The 20365-nt window shown below is 49.9% G+C and overlaps 1 protein-coding gene across 1 annotated transcript; it reads right to left on the bottom strand.

Annotated features, from left to right (window-relative positions):
* Positions 1-6744, bottom strand: Klk15 (kallikrein related peptidase 15). The gene is made up of 5 exons (XM_034517805.2): positions 6705-6744; positions 2947-3097; positions 1964-2247; positions 1708-1844; positions 1-384 (listed from the first exon to the last, which is right to left on the bottom strand). Exons 1-5 carry the CDS (start codon positions 6742-6744, stop codon positions 232-234), a joined length of 765 nt encoding a protein of 254 aa, XP_034373696.1. The 3' UTR covers positions 1-231.
* Positions 6745-20365: the final 13621 nt, after the last annotated feature.

Here is a 20365-nt window from a genome sequence, read left to right as displayed (position 1 = left end):
TAACTCCTGAGTGCTGGGATCAAAGACCCACCCCACCACTCCACCAACACTGTTTTCTTCATGTTAAGCAGGTGACATCAGGAGGGGAGAGGCACTGGCTAACTGAATATGTTGATATGCAGAGGGGTTCAGCTCTGTCTCGGGTAGGAATGGGGCTGCTGGCCAGCTATGGGGGATTGTTGGTCAGAGTCCCAGGTGGTCCATGAGGGATGTAGGTGGTGGGCCAATGAGTCAGTTCCTTCTCATATTTTCCCGGATCCACTCCAAATAACTGCAGACCTTTGTGTAGACTCCAGGCTTGGTGGTAGTGTCACAGGGAACATCACCCCAGGATACAATGCCCTGCAGGGCACCCCTGCAGACCAAGGGTCCTCCAGAGTCACCCTGTGGGAACAGGGAGGGGTTTTCCTCAATATTTCATTCCATGTAGTGAAAGGATGCACACTTGCTCTTTCTGCCTCAACCTCCCAAGGGCTGGGGCAATGGGTGTGCAATGCCATGCCTGCTTTCTGTGGTGCTGGAGATGGAACCTAGGTAGCTTTACCAACCGAGCTACACCCCAACCCACTGTCACCCTTATTCTAACTAACTACTCTTCATTTAAATGAAACCCCGAGCCAGCCCCAGCCCAGGAAAGGCCAACATTAGCCCAAACCAATCCAAGCCTCCTCTGATTCAACACAACCCAAGAGAACTCAGTCCTCCGTGTTCAGTCCCCAGCCTCACTCAGTTCAAGTCAGACGCCTTCAGAAATTTATCTTCCTTATCCAAAACCAAAGTAAACCTGGGCTCTCCAAACACAGCCCAACTCTAATCTTTCTTATTCTTTACCCCCCACTCCCACAAACCCACACCATCCAAAGCCAACCACAGTACCCTCCCCATTCTGAGTCAGAACAAACTCACCCCCTCCACGTGGGCCTCCCCAGACTGTATAATCTACCCCATGCCCACATCTCTAAGCCCACTTTCAACCTCACCATGATTCTAACTGATCCCGGAACTTCATCCCATACCTAAATACAGCACTGTCTCTGGCCCAAAGCAAAGACAATTCAAGTAACCCTTCTTGTTCTATTCTGTCTTAATTCAGCTGCCAACTTAACACAGCCTAGGATCATCTGAGGTGTCTTAATTGAGAGGTTGCCCAGAGCATGTCTGTTGGAAGTTGTCTTGATTGTTGGTCAATGTAGGAGGATCCATCCCACTGGGAGTGGCACCATCCCTAGGTGAATGGGCCTTGGCTGTATGAGAAATTGAGGATTGGACATGGAGAGATGGGTCGACGATTAAGAGCACTGGTTGTTCTTGCATAGGACCCAGGTTTGATTCCCAGCACCCACAAGGCAATTCACAACCATCTGTAATTTCTTCTGTCTTCTGAGCTTCATGTGATGCCTACACACATGTGATGCACTGACATACATGCAGGAAAAACACATACACGTATGGGGGTGGGGGTGGGGAAGACTGAACAGGAGCCAGTAAGCAAGCCAGCAAACAACAACCCTTCATGGTTTCTGCTTTAGAGTCACACTCGAGATCGTGCTCTGACTTCCCTCAATGGTGAACTATAAGCTGTAAGCTAAATAAACTCCTTCCTCCCCAAGTTGCTTTTGGTTAGAGTATTTTATCACAGCAACAGCAAACCAAGCTGGGATACACCCCATTCCCTCCTTTTACCCAAAGTCCCCTCTTGTCTCTAACCTCACAGGAGTCCGTGCCACCGCCCTCGACACCGGCACACACCATGGTGGGCAACACGCGACCCGGGTAGTCCTTGTTGCAAGATGCCTCAGAGATAATGCTGATGTTGGCACAATGCAACGTATCGGGGAGTCTCACTGAGGAGGACAGAGGCTTTGAGTATATTCAATCCCTTTGGTCTTTGTCTCCTCCATTCAAGAACCCTGGAGGACAGCATTGCTGGAATTCCTATATCCAGCCCCATCCTCCCACTCACCTTGTGACTTGTGATTCCCTGTGGCCCCAGGCTTGTTGTCGGATAACAGCCCCCAGCCTGACACCACGCAGTCCTCACCGATAAGGGGGCAACGTGTGGGCAGCGCCACAGGACGCACCTGGGGTGTCAGCCGGGCAGGCTGGGAAAGTCGCAACAGCATGATGTCATGGCGGTGGGTGCGAGCCTCGTAGCCCGGATGTGGGATGATGCGAGAGACTGAGCGCAGTTGCTCTGGGCCGTCGAACTTGCGAAGGTTGTGTTCGCCCAGACGCACTCTCATGAAGCTGGGTGAGTGAGCAGGAGTAGACAAAGTGATCAGAGTGGATAACCTGGGATCTTTGGAGAACTTTTTCCTTTTCTCAAGTCCTTGAAGCCAGTGGTTCCAACCATGACCCCTTCAGGACCCAGGAGTTTTAGGGTGTGATGGTTCATCACACTTGGGAGGCAGAGGTAGAGGCAGGTGGATTTCTTTAAGTTGTGGACCAGCCTGGTCTACAGAGTGAGTTCTAAAGCAAACTGATTATACGATGAGACTCTATCTCAAACAAACAAACAAACAAAATAAAAACAAAGAAAGAAAGAAAGAAAGAAAGAAGGAAGGAAAGAAAGAAAGAAAGAAAACAAACTAGGAGTCCCAAATGAGGCGCACATGTGGAACGTAGCCTCCAGGTCTGGCCCCTTTCCTTCCTTCAGAATAGAAAATCCTCACCGCCTAGACCCCTCCTCTATCGGGGCCTGAAAGATGGCCATTTGTGGTCCTTTTCTCTCTCCATTAGAAACCTACAGCGTCAGAATCTACTCCCCTTCCCACCCAGGGCCTTCACCTCCAGCCTACCCATCCTTCAGAAACCAAGAACTTGGGTTACTTCCCCACCAAAGCCCCATAGTCTATGCACCCCAAACCTAGAAGTTTCCAGTTGCAGCCACACCCCACACAACCTCCCCCATACCCTTGCAGGATTCCTCGCCCCCTTCCTTTATACCGGGTTTGACAGTGGGCAGCAGTCAGCACCCAGTGCGGGGAGATGAGGAAAGCACCGCAATTGAAACGGCCGCGTTCGAAGAGGGCCACTTGCCAAGGCTGCGAATGAGGCACACACTCCTCGCCTTCTAGCTCCTTGTCACCATCCTGCGCTGTGGGGAGACACAGGTAGAAGATCTCTCCTGAGGCCCGACTTTTCAGGATTCCAGTCCCCTCCTCACCCTATCTTTACAAGCTTAGCCCAGGTCCTTCTCCTTTTGTTCATTAAGAAATCCTGCTTGGGTTTGGGGATGGCTCCTGGGTAAGGCGCTTGCTGCCTGAAGACCCCCAAGTTTGGATGACTCTTGGATTAAGAGCTCAGATTGCTTTTGCTGAGGGCTTGTTTAGAGTTTCCAGCATCAACTGGCAGCTCACAACTTGTAACTCTAGCTCCAGGGGATTTGACATCTTCTTTTGGCCTTCAGGAAAACCTACAAACACACATGGGCACACACTCACACACATGGGCACACACTCGCGCACATGCGCGTGTGCGCACACACACACAATTAAAAAGGAGATAAATCTTTAAAACAAAGAGAAATAAATAAGAAGAAGTGACAGAGGAAGATACGCAATGCTAACGCCTGGCTTCTACTCGCAATGCATAGGTGAGTATACATACCTCTCTCTCTCTCTCTCTCTCTCACACACACACACACACACACACACACACACTCCCACTTGTCTTGAAGTTCTGTATTCTGGTTTTGATAATTGCTGTCTGTACTTGTCTTGAGGCCTCGACGCCTGTGTTTGCATGTGCGCATGCGCATGGGGGGTCCAAGGACCATCTCTGGTGTCAGTGCTACCCAGTGCTGCATTTCGTACAGCTTAAGACATGTTCTGAGGGTCAAACTCTGATCCACAAACCTGTACAGTAAGCAGCTCACTGACTGAACTGTCTCCCTAGCCAGGCTTTGGACTCTTGTTGCTTGGTTTTCCCAGTTGTAAAAGGTGGGATGGCTATGAAGATGAGAAGAGGCCTATGGGTGTCTGTATGTGTGGTGAATTGTGCCTGGCACATTGTAACTCCTTGTAACATTATGAATTGATCTATTCATTCAGAGTTTTGAGGCAAGGTCTCACTCTGTTGCACAGCCTGGCTTAAAACTTGTGATGTAACCAGGGTGGTCTGAAAGCGTGGCAGCCTTCTCTATTCAGTCCTTCAGGTCCTGGGATTACATTTGTTACTTTAAGCAAAGGACACAATTTATTTATGGAGATGTCCATGTGGATGTTCAGATTGGTGACGGCAGGTAGAGCTAAAGTATGACAGACATCTGCACAGACCTAGTTACAACAGCCAACGTCAAAACCACAAGGCCGGGACATGACTCAGTTGGTAAAGTCCTTGCCTTGAAAGCACAAGGCTCCGTGCTCAATTCCAAGCACCTCAGTAAAAAAGTCAGGCATGGTGGTGTATGCGTATAACTCCATAAGCTCCAGTGCTTGCAGACCATCAGATCCCTGGAGTTCTCTGGCCAGACAGCCTGGCCTAACCAGTGAGCATTGGGCCATCGACAAACTGTCAAAAAACTAAAGTGGGGCTGGAGACATGGCTCACTGGTTAAGAGCCCTGGCTGCTCTTCCAGAGGGTCCAGTGTCAATTCCAAGCACACACATGGTGGCTCATGACTATCTGTAATTGCAGTTCCAGGGGATCTGATAACCTCTTATGCCCTCCGAGGGCACAAGGCACACATATATGGTGCACATACATAAATGCAGACAAAACACTCCTACACACAAAATAAAACAAAACAAGGCAGACAGCGCCTGACATGCATGTGCACAAACTGGATGTATATACATGTGCATATAATGAAAAAATGTGTTTTTACCTACAAGCCATTTTGTAGAACCCAGGGACTCAGATTCTCACCTATAGGGTGAATATTCAGATACGGACAGTCCTCCACCAACCCAGACCACATTCAGATCCCACCAGATACAGAGCTGAGATTTTAAGGTCAAAGACACCTAGCAGGAGAGCACAGACAGGGGAGACAGCACCACTAATGTTTAAGCATACTCTTTGAAGTTCACAAGGTTGGGAAGTGGGGGGACCTTGCTCATGCCTCCACACAAGAAGACATGCACGTGCGTGCGCACATCCCCCCCACAGAGAGAGAGAGAGAGAGAGAGAGAGAGAGGGAAAGAGTGAGGGAGAGAGAGAGAGAGAGAGAGAGAGAGAGAGAGAGAGAAAGAGAGAGGGAGGGAGGGAGGGAGAGAGAGAGATCAGGACATTTGAAGCCATAGTTCCTTATACTGAACAATGTGCTTGTCCCATTCCTCCAAGGTCAAGATCATGACAGACACTTACTTCTGGGCTGGACTGTTACAACCAAGCCAACTGTCTACTCTCTCCCCTCCACCTTTGAAGGTCAGGAATAGGGCCAAAGGGCCCAGGAGGCCCACGGGAATGCGGATGTGGCAGTTGAGGGGCTTAACAGAGGAAGGGTGAGGTTGCCCTGTGGAGGAGGGCACAGGCTGAACAGATGGGCATTGAGCTGCACCCAGCCAGTCCCAGCTGGAGGAGGGTGGAGGCTCTGGCTTGGTGCAGCAGACAGCCGAGGCAGAGCACAGGGAGAGCCCAGGGGGAGGCTTGCCTGCCTTGGGGGAAGGCTGTGAGTCCTGGGCAGAGGTCATGTGGGTAACAGGAGGATCATTAGTGGACACCCCTCCAATTCTCTCCAGGGCAGAAAGCATCAGGTTACATTGAAAATTTCCACAAGATGTGTGGTAGAGGTTGGTCTGGAGTTGGGCTGTCACCCAGGGTGACCTTGGTTTAGTGGCCATCCCTGATTCCAACCTGCTCCCTAGTAAATGAAGACAATATGGGTTGTCTTTCCACTGTAGAGGTCCCGAACTCCATTATTCAGGCCTGACAGCAAGTACCATCTGTATCATCTCAAAAGTTCCGACCTTATTTTGGGGGACAGGTTTTCTCACTAAACCTAAAGCTTGTAGATTGTCTGGACTGGATGTCCAGCAAGCCCCAGGGAGCCCTCTGTTTCCACCTCCCAGCTCTGGGATTTTACAGGCTTTCTGCTGGGCTTTTCATGTAGACTAAACTCAGACGCTTACACTTCCACAGCAAGCACTTTACCTACTGGACCATTTCCCCAAGTCCTCTGCCTCACACGGTTGCTATGTGGAAATGCTGTGCACCTGCCTGGAGTGTCCGAATTGTCCCATCCTGCTCACACAGCTCATAGAGCACCACATTGAATTCTTAGGGAAGACACTTGCCTCCGTCCTATGGTTGGAAAACCAGACTTGCAGTGTTGGAGAACTGGTAGCCACAGGATTCAAACCTAGATCCCAAGCTCTCTTGGTGTCTCAACCATCCTGATTGCTTGTCCCGAGTATCACCTACACGATGTGATTGGGACTTCACCATGACTGTCATGGGTATAAAGCACTTTTATCTCTCATGGGTATGAGGCCCAGAGAGATAAAAGAGTTTCCCCAAGGTTACATGGCAAGAAAGATCATCCTTAGAACTCAGGTTCACGGCCTCAAGTGGCCCAGAACTTCTGGTGACTCAGGATTGAGGATCCAGGGACATTTAGCTGGTGGCTCAGGTAGAAATGGGAATAGGGTCATAAGAGGTCTGTGGGTGCAGTACGGGCTGGCAGGTCCCAGGGTGCAGATTCTCTGGGGAAAGGAGCACCCTATTTTATCAGACCAGTACCTGACTTTGGTGCCCCTCACCTGCAGACACCAGCAAGACGAAAGCAAGAAGAAGCCACATTGCAGGGCAAGGTCCAGGTCTTAGAGATCTGAGAGGCAGGGATGATAAAAACTGGGTAAGGCCGAATCCATCTGTCCCTGTCACCCTTCTGTAGATAGAAGTGTATCCCCTGTGTGGGACACACTTTTCTTTTGTCTTTTGTGACAGTGTTTATGTCCCAGGCTGGCCTCAAACTCATGATCCTCCAGCCTCAGCCTCCTGACTGTTGAGAGGACAAATGTACAGCATGGTGTTAGACTAAGACTTACTTTTACTGTCCTCTCTTCCATCTCCTTCAGCCTCCACCTGTGTTCCCTCCCTCCTGGTCCCTATCTCTGGAGGGGCCTTTGTTCCTTTCTGAATTGGCAGACCCCAGTGTTATTCAATAATCGCCTGGGTCTCTCTCATATCCCCATGGCCCTGGATCAGGACTCTATTCAGCTTCCCATGGGGACAGACTCCTGGGTCCCCTTTAGCCTAGCACTCCTGTAGTCTGTCCTACAGGAGTAGGTCCTTTGTATACAAAGCCCTAGAGAGCTTACTTCCCTCCTTCCCTTCCTTCTTTCTTTCCTCTCTCCTTCCTCCTGGGTAAAAGGGTCAGGGTGGGATACTGACCTCAGCTGGATAACTGCACTGAGCCACACCTTTTGTCCCTTATTGATGAATTCTAGAAATGCCCTCCACCACCAAACTAACTCCCTAGCCCTCTTTTTACTATTCATTTTTGAGACAGGGTTTCACTAAGTTACCCAGGCCAGCCTTGAACTCTCCACCTTTATGCCTTAGTCTCTTGGGTGTTGAATGACAGGCTTTCACTACCACATCTGGCTTCTACAGGGCCTGTCTACAGCAGAGCTGAGGACTTCTTTCTCCTGCTCACAGTCTCCCATGGACTTCTGATAGCCCCTAAATGAAGTCCCATGTCCTCAGCAGTACTTAGAAAGGCTGAAATGCCTCCTCCCCTTCCAGCTTGCCCAGCTGGGTCTCTGTGACCTTGCCCTAGGCATAGCCAGTGCTGGACTTTGGCTTACTGTTTTATACCAGACTTGGCTCAGCTTGTCCCTCCTCTTGACCTTCTCTGACCTCCTTTCCTCCCCAGACTCTGTGATGTCTCCTCACCAGGCTGAGAACTCCTTTTAAGCAGACCCCACTGGGCTGACACTAGATTCCCAGGTACCACCCAGTGTTAGCGTCTGGTTCATGGAGAGACCTCAGGAAGCTTGGGGGAGTGAATTCAAGTCCTTCTCATCTTGCTATTTACTCTTTCAGCTCAGCCTGAAAGACCTTGGAAACCTTGGAAGACCAAGACATGGTAATCCTGAGGGGATATCATTAAGATTCTATGGCATCTGTCCTGCCCCTGCATGGTAGCAGTGACTGTAGCTTCTGAGACCTGGCTTCTCCCCACCCCTATCCTCAAGGAGGATGGAGTCAGGTCAGACCCTCCTGTCCCCAGCTCTGTCCAGTGTGGCACCTGGCACTGGGAACACTTTAGGTAGGTTGTTCTAAACTGACTTGACCTGTGATAACTGCTGACCATGTTCTTGGCCCCCTGACAAGTGTTTTCAGGGACGTCCTCCCAATTCACCCTACTCCTTCTTCCCCCCTCAGCCTAGGCTCTTTCTAAAAGCCTCGAGACATTTTCTTGGTTCAAATTCAACTTGAAGCTACAGGAAAAGGACACAGAAGACCCAAATCCCTTGACAACTGGCCATCCAGGGTAGTGTTTGCCTCCTGGACACCAATGCATTTTCAGGGTCCCCTCTCCACTCCCACCCACTTTCCCAAGTTCTCTCTTAAAGATCTCACCCCCTTCGCGTCCTCCAGTGACATCCAGGGCAGCTGGGATGCCAGAAGGGGAGCAGACACCCGAAAGCCTGCATTTATAAGCTCCTACCCTAGCCTGGGTCTCGGGGTGGGGCTGGGTAGAGTGGAGAGAGAGGCAGTGGAGGGTCAGGTTTACAGGCTGGACGCCATGGTGACAGGTGGGATGTGAGACAGGTCCTTCTAATGAGCGTTTATTAGTCTGAAGACACTGTCTGAGTCTGCAACGAGAAATTCCACCCAGGGGCAGTTCCTTCAGAGGGAGGGGACAGGAGGACAATGTAGCACAGAGCCTGAAATTCTGGGTAACTGTGGAAGCTGGTTTTTAAAGCCATGCTTCTTGGACCCTGGAGAGACTTTTGGAGCTTTTGTTCTTTGTGTTATTTAGAGACAGGGTCTTGCTAAAAGAAGCTCAGGCCGATCTGAGTTTGGACTTGAGATCCTTCTGCCTCAGCCTCCCAACGGCTGGGCAGACAGGTGTGTGCCGCCGTACCACCTTGGATCTGGATTTCTGTTAGCATATACGGACTGGGAAGGTCTTGGACCTGGTTGTCATGACATGAAGTCTAGAGTGTGAGTTGAATTCTTTTGTTTTGTTTTCAAGACAGGGTTTCTCTGTGTAGCCCTGACTGCCCTGGAACTCAGTCTGTAGACCAGGCTGGCCTCGGCCTCAGAGATCTACCTGCCTTTGCCTCCCAAGTGCTGGGATTAAAGGTGTGTGCCAACAACACCCGGTTAATTAATTCTAGTTTTACTCATTAAAATAAATTAAATTTGCACACACATGCACCTGTGCGTGTGGAGACCAGATATCTACTCTGGGTGTCTCTCAAAAGTGACTTAGGGAGTTTTAAAGTTCTTTTAATTTTTAAAATGTTGTATGTGTATGCTTACATGTGTGAGCTTGTGTACCAGTGTAGGTGCCCCTGGAGGCAGAGGCATCCAATCCCCAGGAACTAGAGTTACAGAAGGTTGTGTTGGCTGCTACCTGGGAACCAGACTTAGGTTCCCTGGAAGAGCAGCCTGTATTCTTAACTGCTGAGCCATCTCTCCAGCCCCTCCACCTTATCTTTTGAGCAGAGTCTCTCAGTGGGGCTTGGAGCTTCCTGATAGACCCAGGCTAGCTGGGCAGCCTGCTCCAGAGGCCCACCTGACCCCGTGTTCCCCGTGTTGGATCACAAGCTCTAGTTGGTTTTTCATGTAGGTTCTGAGTATTGAACTCAGGGTCCTCAGGCTTGCATGACAAATACTTGGGTAACTGAACCGTGTTCCTATGATAGAGTGAAATCTGAGGTCCAGTGCCTGAAGTAATCCGCAACCTGGGCTCAGAGCTGTGAATAACTTTTGAGGTCTTAGGCTTGTAAATCTGCATTGTTTTCTTCTTCTGATGTCATCTCCATGTCTTCCTCTTCTTCCTCTTCCTCTCCTCCCTTCTTTCTCCCTCTCCTCGTCCTCCTCCCCTTCTCTTGATTCCATCATAGCACCGCATAAACCAGATAGGATAGTGCAAGCCTGCAATCCCAGCCCTTGAGGGGATGAGGCAGGAGGATCAGGATATGGTTGATATGGTTGGCTACACAAGTGAGTTTGAGGCTAGCCTGGGATACCTGAGACTTGCTTCAAATAACAACTGCAAAATGAAATGAAACAATCTCCCCCTCCCCCCCAAAAAAGCAAAGAACAGAGCCTGCATGAGCCAGTCCCAGTGTCACAAGCCTGTACACTGTAATCCCAGCACTTAGGAAGTAGGGACTGGAAGGGATGGAAGGTTTGAGGACAGCTTGGGCTGTCCAGCCTGAGGAATGGTGAAATACTATCTGAACAGACAGACAAAAGAGCCTGGACTCAAGACAGCTTGGTTCTGACTCTGGATCTCTGCAGTGTTGGCTGTGGAGCACTGAACAGCTAGGTCACAGGGTCGGAGCATGCACTGAACAGCTAGGTCACAGGGTCGGAGCATGCACTGAACAGCTAGGTCACAGGGTCTTGGTTTTGGATTCTGAGATGGACCTAGGATCTGGAGCTTGACCTCTAGACTTTGTATTTGGGCCAGAAGTCATCTCAGAGATGAGCCATGGCTTCTGGTATTTGTGGCTGGCTCTTGGTGTCTCAGAACCCCCAGAGGGCCTTGAACAATTGCCTAGAACCTCGCTAATGAGAAGGTCCCTCGAGCAGGAGGGACTGAGCTGAGGTCACACAGCCAAGCATGACATCAGTTACAAGCTCCATCCCTCCCTAGGTCTGGGAAGCTGTTGACTTTATGGGACAAACCTGAATGGCTGGCTCAGTCCCCCCTGGAGATACAGGACACATATCTTTAGAACAATGGCTTTCAGAGTCTAGGATGTTTTGTCTACCTGTGTCCTCAGAAACCCGGGAACCCACCCAAGGTGTTAGAATTGTCTGGAATCACAGATCTCCAGGCAGTCTGGAACCCTGGAGCTTCAGATACCCCAGTACCCCCATTATAGGTCTCCATCCTAGACCTATAGACACCCTGAACCCCCAAGGCTAAGCCGTTTTAGAAGTCTCCCATATCTGCTTGTCTCCTTGCCACGTTCACACTCAGTGTTACCTAGCTTCATGCGGAGATGAGCTTCAGCTGGGTCATTTTTCTGTGGGACTCAGGCTGCTGCCCACTGCTGTCCTCAGACCACAGTGTCCTCTTGTGAGATGGTTCCTTGGCTTCCCTCCTTAATAGAGAGAAATCGAAGCTCAGAGAGTGGCAAAGGCTATGCAGAAGGCCAAGGGGAGGGGAGTCTAGAGTTCCTATTCCCAGCTTCCAGCCACCGCTTTGGAACAGCCTGGTGGCCAGAGGAAGGGGATTGTAACTGGGGTTATACTGAGGGCTCCTGGTGGGGGTGGGGGAGGAGCTTGAACTAAGCTTTCCAGTGTGACACATGTTACTGTGAGCTACCCAGTAAGACACAGAAAGGGACAACCTAGGAGCTCTCACACCCTGCAAAGTACTGACTGGGGTGTGAGCTTTGGGAGTGTGCTTGCCCCGCCCCCTAGCGGTGACCTCATCTGCAAGTCCTCCTGCCTGCCCCAGGCTGGTTGCAACTATTCTCTTGGCCGACCCAGAAGACCTTGAGCCTACGCCAGGGTGTATTGTTCATTTTCCTCCCCCGGCTCCCACTCTGCGCGCCTCCTCTCTCTCCTCTTCCCCCTTTTCTCCTTTCCACCTCACCTCCTCCATCTCTGTTTTCTTTATATTTCTCCTTTCCTGCCTCCATGGCTGTTAGGAAAAACTCAGGTCTCCCACCTAACCCTAATGCTTAGGTCCAGCAGCCGCCTGCTTCCTGGTACCCACTTCCCTGATATCTCAGGAGCCTGACTCATTTCTCCTGCTGACGCTCTCTTTCAGCTTGCCCAGCATCTACCTGCTGCCCTCACTGTTAGTTAGGTCTCAGACCTGGAGGTGCCTCTTAACAGATCAAAGCGGATGCTGGCTGTCAGGTTCTCCCAGTACCTCTCAGTTCCCGCCTGTTACAGGGTCCTCAAAGCTGGGGTACCCTGCCCTTCCCCAACTGTTAGTCCCTGTGTAACCTCAGCCATTCTGGCCACCCCTTTTTGGTCACTTGGTCTCTTGGTCTCTTGGTCTCTGGTTCTCACCTCTTCCTCATCCGTCTCCTCATAGGACCTGGCTCAGTCTGCCAGTTATGTCTGCTCTGGGTCCTCATGTTCTCCTTCATATCTACAATAAACCTTCTCTTCACCACACCTACGAATCACGTCTGCCTTTTATTTCTCTTCTTTAGTCACTAGCCTCTTCCCTCCCGCGGCTCACCCACCCCAGCTGTTTCCTGTCCACCTCTCCCTCGGCCAGGTCCCCACATTTCTGCCCTTCCTGTCTGGCTTCAGCTCACATCCTAATCTTTCACTGCTGTCACGTCACCTTCCTCCCTCACCCTCCTCCCTGTCCTCTCACCCTGCAGTCTGCTCCACTCCGTCCACCACCACTTGGTTTCCATAGCCTCCGGGGCTCACAGCCCTTCTGTGATGTTTCCAGCATCCCTGAACAAGGGCCCTGCCTTAGTCTGGAGTTGCAGACTTTCGAGGTGTCTTTGCTTGAAACAGTCCCTGTGAGTTCTGGTGCCTGGGGAGAGCACATGTCTCAGTTGAGGGAACCTGACCTCCCAACCCCTGTTCTTCACCTGTTCAGTCAAAGATGTATTCAGAGATTCAAACTGCATTCACAGAGCCTGGCTCAGACTGCATTCTATTATCTTAATTATTTTCTATTATTAGTGGTGTGTGTGTGTGTGTGTGTGTGTATTGCAGGATAGTTGATCACATTGTGAGCCCCAAGACTGTATTAGTTACTGAAAAGCCCGTTTCTAGTTGTGGTGTGGCTCAGCCTTCTGGCTGGAATGTAGACACACCCTTAGTACAAACTTAATCCTTAACAATGAAGGTCAAGTTAGTTTGTAGAAGGAAGCACACACGTTTGAAAGGATGTATAATTGAGTGGCAGACAAAGTCACAAATCAGAGAAAGATCTGACAGAATAGGATGTCCAACTCTCATGAGAAGAGAGAAGTAAGGAAAGCTACTTCGGGGGGGGGGGTTGGGGGTGGGGAGGAAGAGGGAGGCCAGATTGAATTAGTGTGGAGAGGAATTTTGAGCCAGAACAGCTGAGTTGAACCAGCCAGTCAGAGCTCAGAAAGATCTAGAAAGGGTGAGCATTTTCAGCAGAAAGTCTCAGAGGCTGAAAACATTCTAGACCTAAGTAAGATTGTATGGAGGCTAGAGGCTTCCAGGACCAGGGCTAGGTCAGCGACAACAATTACAACAAGAGAATAAAAGTATATATTTTGTGTGTGTGTGTGTGTGTGTGTGTACAGATGCTAGAGTGCCTTGGGTACCACTATCCTTCTTCATCCTATTGTCTGAGACAGGGTGTTTATTGAACCCAGAGTTTACCTGTCCATTTAGAATGACTGACCAGTGAGCCTCAGGGCTCCTCCTGCCAGACCTCCTTAGTGCATTGATTCCATTTGTACCCAACTTTTATGTGGGTGCTTGGGATGAAATTCAGGGCCTTATGGTTGTGCAGCAAGTACTTTACCAACTAATTCATGTCCCAGTCCCCGTTTAACCTCAGGGTCTCTTGTAGCTCAGGCTGGATTTGAACTTGCTACATAGCCAAGGATGACCCTGAGCTTTTTCTTCGTTCTCTTGCTGCCAGTCTCAGAAGTGCTGGCTCACAGGGGTGTATCGCCATGCCTGGTGTCCGCCTAACTGGGGACTTCACAGGGATTTGTGCACGCTAGATGAGACTACTGACTGAGCTACACCCTCAGCTTTGGTTGGTTAGGCAATAATTTGAAGACCCGGGTGCACCCACGTCTCTTCTTTTAAGACTCATACTCCTGTTAGCTTCCATGTGAAGTTTTTCCTGAAACACTGAATTAACATTTCAAGTTCTCATAGCAAGTGACAGTGGTTAGAGTCATCGCACACAAACAGGCTGCTCACGAGAAGCTGGTCCAGTCTCCAAGCTATAGACAGAGGCTAAGATTCTGCTTCCAGGGGTCCTGTTGCTCCGTGGGTGTGAAGCAGTCCTGCTTGGCTGTCAGAGTGTCTCAGGCTGGGCTGATGGGCAGGTGCAGGACCTTGCTGGGGCTGAGTGAGGAGCCTGTGGAGCGTGTGTGCAAATCATAAAATCAGGCTAATGGTTAAAAACCAGCTAACACGTGACTCGGGCATTGGCTCTGAAGCAAGGTGGGCTGAGTTTAAATCCTGCCCAGACACAAAATGCTTCGAGCCTTTGGGCATATCACTTAGTTTTTCTGTGCTGTGTTTTTCTCATTTATGAGGTAGGAATGGTGAGTCCTCTCTACAGCAGTGTTGGTGGCTGGGGTCCCTGCTGGTTGGGCGTCAGGGTTGAGTTACAGTCTCTGGGCCCAGAGCTCATGGGAGTCGATGGAGTCAACGGAAGAAGACATTTTGTTTTTGATTCTTACTTTCTTTTTGTTTTTCCACACAAGGTTTCTCTGTGTAGCCCTGACTGTCTTGGAACTCACTCTGTAGACCAGGCTGGCCTTGAACTCAGAAATCTGCCTCCCAAGTGCTGGGATTAAAGGCGTGTGCCACCATCCCTGGCGGTTTCTTTTTAATCTGACAGGCAAGACATCCTTTTCTGTATCCCTAAAGCCCCTCGACCATAGCCCTGTCTACAGTTGAGGAGCTTGAGGCCTGGGAGAGGTGGGTGAGTTTGGACGGCCCCAGTTTGAAGTCGCAAAGAACAGGGGTTTCCTAAATCTTCATTGCCCAGGCTGTTGTGCTGTGGAATGTGGGAGAAAAGTCGGTTTTGTACTTAGAGGGATTAGCCACCAGGTGGCGCCAGGGTGTGTCCACAGGAAGTCTTTTCCTCTACCCGAGAGAAGAGGGAGCCGTCTTGACCCTGGTGTCTGAGGGACAAGGGCCCGAAATTGTCCTGTGTCTGAGGGAAGAGGCTGAAGTCTGGGCCGGTGGTTCTCAGAAGAAGGGCTGGGGTCTAGGTCCCTGGGTTTAAGGGATGAGGGCTTGTTTGTGGACTCCGGGGGTTGAGGGAGAGGATCCAGGGCCTGGAGCTTTGCGTCTGAGTGATTGAGGACTGTGGTCTGGACTCCTTTGTCTAAAGGAGAGCTGGAGTCTGCAGTCCAGGGTCGCTGAAAGAGGGATGATCTTGGTCAAAACTATGAAGAGCATTCGAGGTGTAGGCTGGGTACAAGCACCTGCCTTCCCCAGGATCTAGGACCGTGGGCTCTTGTCTTCGACAATGTTTCTCCAGCAGTGAGGACTTCCTGCTTTGAGCCCCAGTACCCCAGGATGCTGAGCCTGCCTTTCTAACTGCAGGAACAGCAGTCCCCAGATAACATTCAGTAGGGGAAACATGTTTGAGACGACTGTGGAGTTCAAGCTGCCAAGGTCCACAAGGTCACTTTCTAGGTCATGCATGGGACACAAGGGCTACAGAAGGTCCTCAGAACTGTGTCACTATTCATGAGAGCAGAGTCCTCCTCAGCACTTCTCCTCTCCATGGTCTGTCCTACAGGCATTTATGGCTTCTGTCCCCTCCTTCTGTGCTGGCTAGTTTTATATCAATTTGATACAAGATAGAGTTATTTGAGAGGAGGGAGCCCTCCTTCACTGAATTTGCTTTTGGTGGTGGTATTTCATCACAATAGTAACCCTAGCTAGGACAGTGTGGATGTGACCATATCAGCTGTAGATTCATGTGTACAGCTAGCGTACCACGGTGGATGACACTGTCAGCTGTGCCTCACAGGGTAGCTTCAATGACCACAGCACATGTGTTTATATGCATAAATTAATATGCAAGATTGAGACATCTTTGGATGTAAAATTAGATCTAATTCAACCTCCAGTATAAATTTGGATTTCTCATGTCCCATAAGCAAATATTTGCACATAGGGACTGAATAAGCAAGGAGGGAGTCTCAAAAAGTTTGCAGGGGGAGAGATGCTGATGTTATGCTCAGGTCTCAGGATCCCCAGGAGAGCTCAAAGAATTGCTAGATCCTATGCAGAGAGGCAGAGTCTTTTAATAAATCCGAAACCAGGCTCGGATAGCGATCTGGGCAGGGCAGGATTGCTATCCTGCGTCTAGGGGTTTAGGGAATTTATACACAAGCAGGTTCTGGGGCTTCAGGGTTACATGGCAGATAAGGGAAGTCAACAATTCCATCTGTTTAGGCGGTGGGCAGGGTCGAGCAATTGGGGGAGGGAAGCTCCTTTGGTCTTTATGGTGCTATCAGGGGTAGGTGTTTTTACAAACCGGTCACAGCTGTCTGGGAACTCTTAATTGGCTTAATCTCTCTAAGGATGTGTGGTTCTTTGCTTCTCCCAAGGTCAGAAGCCACCTGTGTTGGGGAGTGCCAGCCTTGGCGACATGGGGGCTGGAGGCTGCTTATCTGTTCTCCGGCTGGCATTTGCCATTCCGGGAGGAGGTTTGCATTCGGGAGTGCTATTGGAATGAAGGTGCTGGGCTGTATCTTCTTTGAAGGGTCAGGCAGTGGGAAGGAGCAAGGGGGTGAAGGGGAGCTTTTGTGATCATGAGGGGGTGCTGAGGTGAGGGAAGTGCTGAGGCTGGCACGGGCTGCCCAGCCTCTTCACTGACATATACTGAAACCACAACTCTATGTCTGGGAGTTGCTTGGAATCTGATCTAATGTGTCCTTATATGTGGGATCTCTGGGTCTGAGTCTGCAATTCCAAATCCCCACAGAAGGGCTTTGTGGGTCCAAGGAGCTTTGTGGGTGAGTGACAGAATTGCTTATACTCAGCATGTGGGTCTGCGGCACATCAAGTACATGCCCAGTCCAAACCCCTGGCGCTCAACACGTCATTTCTCATCCCTTGAAGAGTTTCTTTGACCACACTGTTCTACTTAATCTGTGAGATGCCCACTGTTTTTAAGGATACAGGGAAGTTCTGTGTTTGTGTGTGGATGATAATGCCTGAGATATAGGACCTCCTCTGTAAACAGTGATTATTTTCATCAAGGGCACATGATATATTTACTGGAGATTTCATAGGGTTAATCACCGTGTGTGTGTGTGTGTGTGTGTGTGTGTGTATTCAGACATATTCACAGAACTAGATAGAGTCAAGGGTCATCCACCCAAAAAAGTCCATTGTAGAGATTCAGAGCTGCAGACCCAGACGTTAGAGACCTAATACTCAGATATCAACCTGTTAGATCAGATTCCAGCAACTCTCAGAGTTGGGGGCTAAAGCTGGTGAAGATGTCAGTGAGACAAGAGTCAGGTGGAGGCTGAGACACACTCACAAGATCGAATCTTAGAGACTATGACATGGGACAACCTTGGACAGTGGACATTGATGGAGACAAAGGGCCAGGCAGAGAGGATCAGAGAGAAGGTTAATCTGTGTTCAGCAGGATCCTAATAGGACCAGCCCAGAGCCCCATCCCAGACACCATGATGTTCATCTTCATTGGCGACTGCCTTCCTGTCTCCCTGTGACTCTGGACACCCTGTATGTCTTCTTACATACACTCCCCCTTCCCCCAGTCTTTGTCTCTCTCCATGTTTCTTCTGCTCTGTCTTGAATGGTCCATAGTCCTGATTCCCGACACACTGTCCTCATTGCTGTGAAGACCACACCCCTGACTGTGTTGTTCCTGGGATGAACATTCTGGAAGATTCTAGTTTGCTGCAGGTATGACCCTTGTCACAGGATTTGTATGAACATGTATTTCTGTTGAGTGTAGAGCTGTAATGGATGCTGACAGCCTGTGCCTGGTCAGTGTGACACGTTAAGTATTTTCCAGAGATGGTGCCAGCTCACACATGGAGCACCATGAGGAGCCTTCTGATCTGAAATCAGACATTTGATAGTCTACCCAGTCCACTGCAAATACTAATTGCGTGGTATTTCTCATTTTCTTTTCTTCCCTCTTTTCTGCCTCTCCCTTATCTTCTCCCTCCTCCTTTCCCTCTGCTTCCTTCTCCTCCCCCTCTTTCTCTTCCCTCTCTTCTTTCCTTTTGGGACAAAGTCTCTCCCTGATTTAGCTAGACTGGTTGGCTGACAAGCTCCAGGAATCTGTCTGTCTCCCCTTCCAGCAGATAGACATTGCCCTACCTGACTTTTATGTGGGTGCTGGGGACTTGAACTTAGGTCCTTGAACTTGAGCACTTTATTGACTGGGTCATTGACCTAGCCTAGATCCTCACATTTTGAAAATATATTCTTTTTAAAGTATATTCATATTTTCCTAGCTATTTTTTCTGGCCTTGCTTTATGTTTTCATGTTCAATATTGTTAATATCTTCTTCAGTATATTTATTAGGACATTTCTTTTTTAAAGATTTTTTTAATGATTTATTTATTTTATGTGCATTAGTGTTTTTCCTGTATATGTGTCGGATCCCTGGAACTGGAGTTACAGACAGTTGAGTTGCCATGTAGGTGCTGGGAATTGAACCTAGGTCCTCTTGAAGAGCAGCCAGTGCTCTTAACTGCTGAGTCATCTCTCCAGCCCCTTATTAGTACATTTCTAACTCAACCTGGAATCCAGCTTAAATATTTTTAGTCATCAAATGGCCCTTCACACACCTATGGTGCAGTCACCAAGGCCTCGTGCTGGGTTCCCTCTGACTCCCCATCCCCTGTGCTCTCCATCAAAAAGAATTCATCTGAGGTGCACAGAGCTTTGTGTAGAAGATGCGAGTTTATTGAAGAGAGAGCGACACTCAAGGCTGAACACGGACCATGTCCTGGTCTACACTCTAGGCACGCTTCACCCTGCTCCTTCCTCTAGAACAGGCAGTGTTTTCTGAGGGCTTTCTTTTGTTGGTGTGACTCGCAGGCCCAGTAGGATGGGGCAGTGGAGCATCCCAGTTCTTCCTCACGGATATAATCTCACCGGGTTTCAGCTCCTGGAGTAGCTCAGGACACCACATACCATCCCAGGGCTGCCGCTGTGACTCAGACCCTGTCCTGCTGACCAGTAATTAAAGTCCTGAAGCCCATGCACTGGGTTTCATAGGTTGCTGATTGTGAGGGAGGGATCCAGCCACACCCAGTGTCCTCAACTGCAGCTTCTGTCTCAAAGTCTGTCACCAGGAGGCCTCAGAGGCCTCAGGGCCCCACCCTGAGGAAGGCTCTCAACCTAGCTGCCTTCTCCGTTGGTGGGAACACTAGTAGTATCTCACAAAGTCCTCATATCCTGCCAGCCTTCAGGATGTTGATACCACAGTTCCACTATCCCTCGGAGAACTGGAGTTCACTAAGCTGTGTCACTCCTCAGTCTGATCTGTGTACAGTCACGTGTGGTCCCATGTGCCCCTCCATGTCCTGCTTCCCCAGCTGTGGTCTCTCTATGTCCTTATGATATGCTCTATAGTCTCCCATGTCCAGTATGGAATTCTGGGTGTCCTTCTACCCTGTGGACCTAGGGTGGGATTCTTTCTTGCACAAGGGTGTGAAGAAAAAGCAATGGAGTGGCCACCATGTCCCCAGTGAGTACGGGTCTGTCCTCATGCCTGCACTTTCTTCTGCATGCTCCCTTCCTGGTCAACAGATCAGTCTGTCACCAGGCCTGTTGCCTTCTTCACCCTCCCCCTTCTCTTCCTTCCCCACTCCTTTCTTTCTCCTCCCCTTCCCCTCCCTTCCCTCCCCATATTATCCTCTCTCTCCTCCATTTATCTCTTACTTCATCCTTTTCTTCTCTCCTCCTCTTCTCAGTCTTTCTTCATTCATTCCCTGAACAGTAGATTTCCCAGGAGGCCTTGGCACTCAACCATGAGAAAACCTTAACTTGAGTCCCTCCTGGGACAATTCTGATTGCCTCAGACTTCCCTGCCTGAGGGGTCTCAGTCTACTGGAGTGCGGGACATCAGTAGCAGCTTATACTGACAGTGTGACTGTACGTGTAAATGTGGATTTGGGTATCTGGGGTCCTGGGCTGTGCCCTGCTGACACTGAAGATGGACAGCATGTCAGTCATGTGACCCTTTGAGTGCAGAGTACAGGAGTGCAGAGCCCAGCGAGTACCCTGCACACCAGGGTTGGTGAGCTGCTGTGGAGAGAGCACTCTGGACATGTCCTCACACACCACTGTCCCTAGGAGCCACTGGACAGGTGGTGGTAATGGTAAGGTAGTGGTGAGACAAACTCACTCCACAGTCCACCCGCGAGCTTGTCTCCGGATCTCTCCCTGCTCCCTGTTATGGTCTTCACCCGTGACACACCCTAGCTCCACATCTGTGACTGAGAGTCCCTCTGTTAATTGTGGCTTGTTGTCACCAACACCCACAAAGTGAATAAGCTTCCCCACTCTGTG

This window comes from Arvicanthis niloticus, chromosome 1 (assembly GCF_011762505.2).
Source record: "Arvicanthis niloticus isolate mArvNil1 chromosome 1, mArvNil1.pat.X, whole genome shotgun sequence".
NCBI lineage: Eukaryota > Metazoa > Chordata > Mammalia > Rodentia > Muridae > Arvicanthis > Arvicanthis niloticus.
This window is presented reverse-complemented; position numbering and strand designations above follow the sequence as displayed.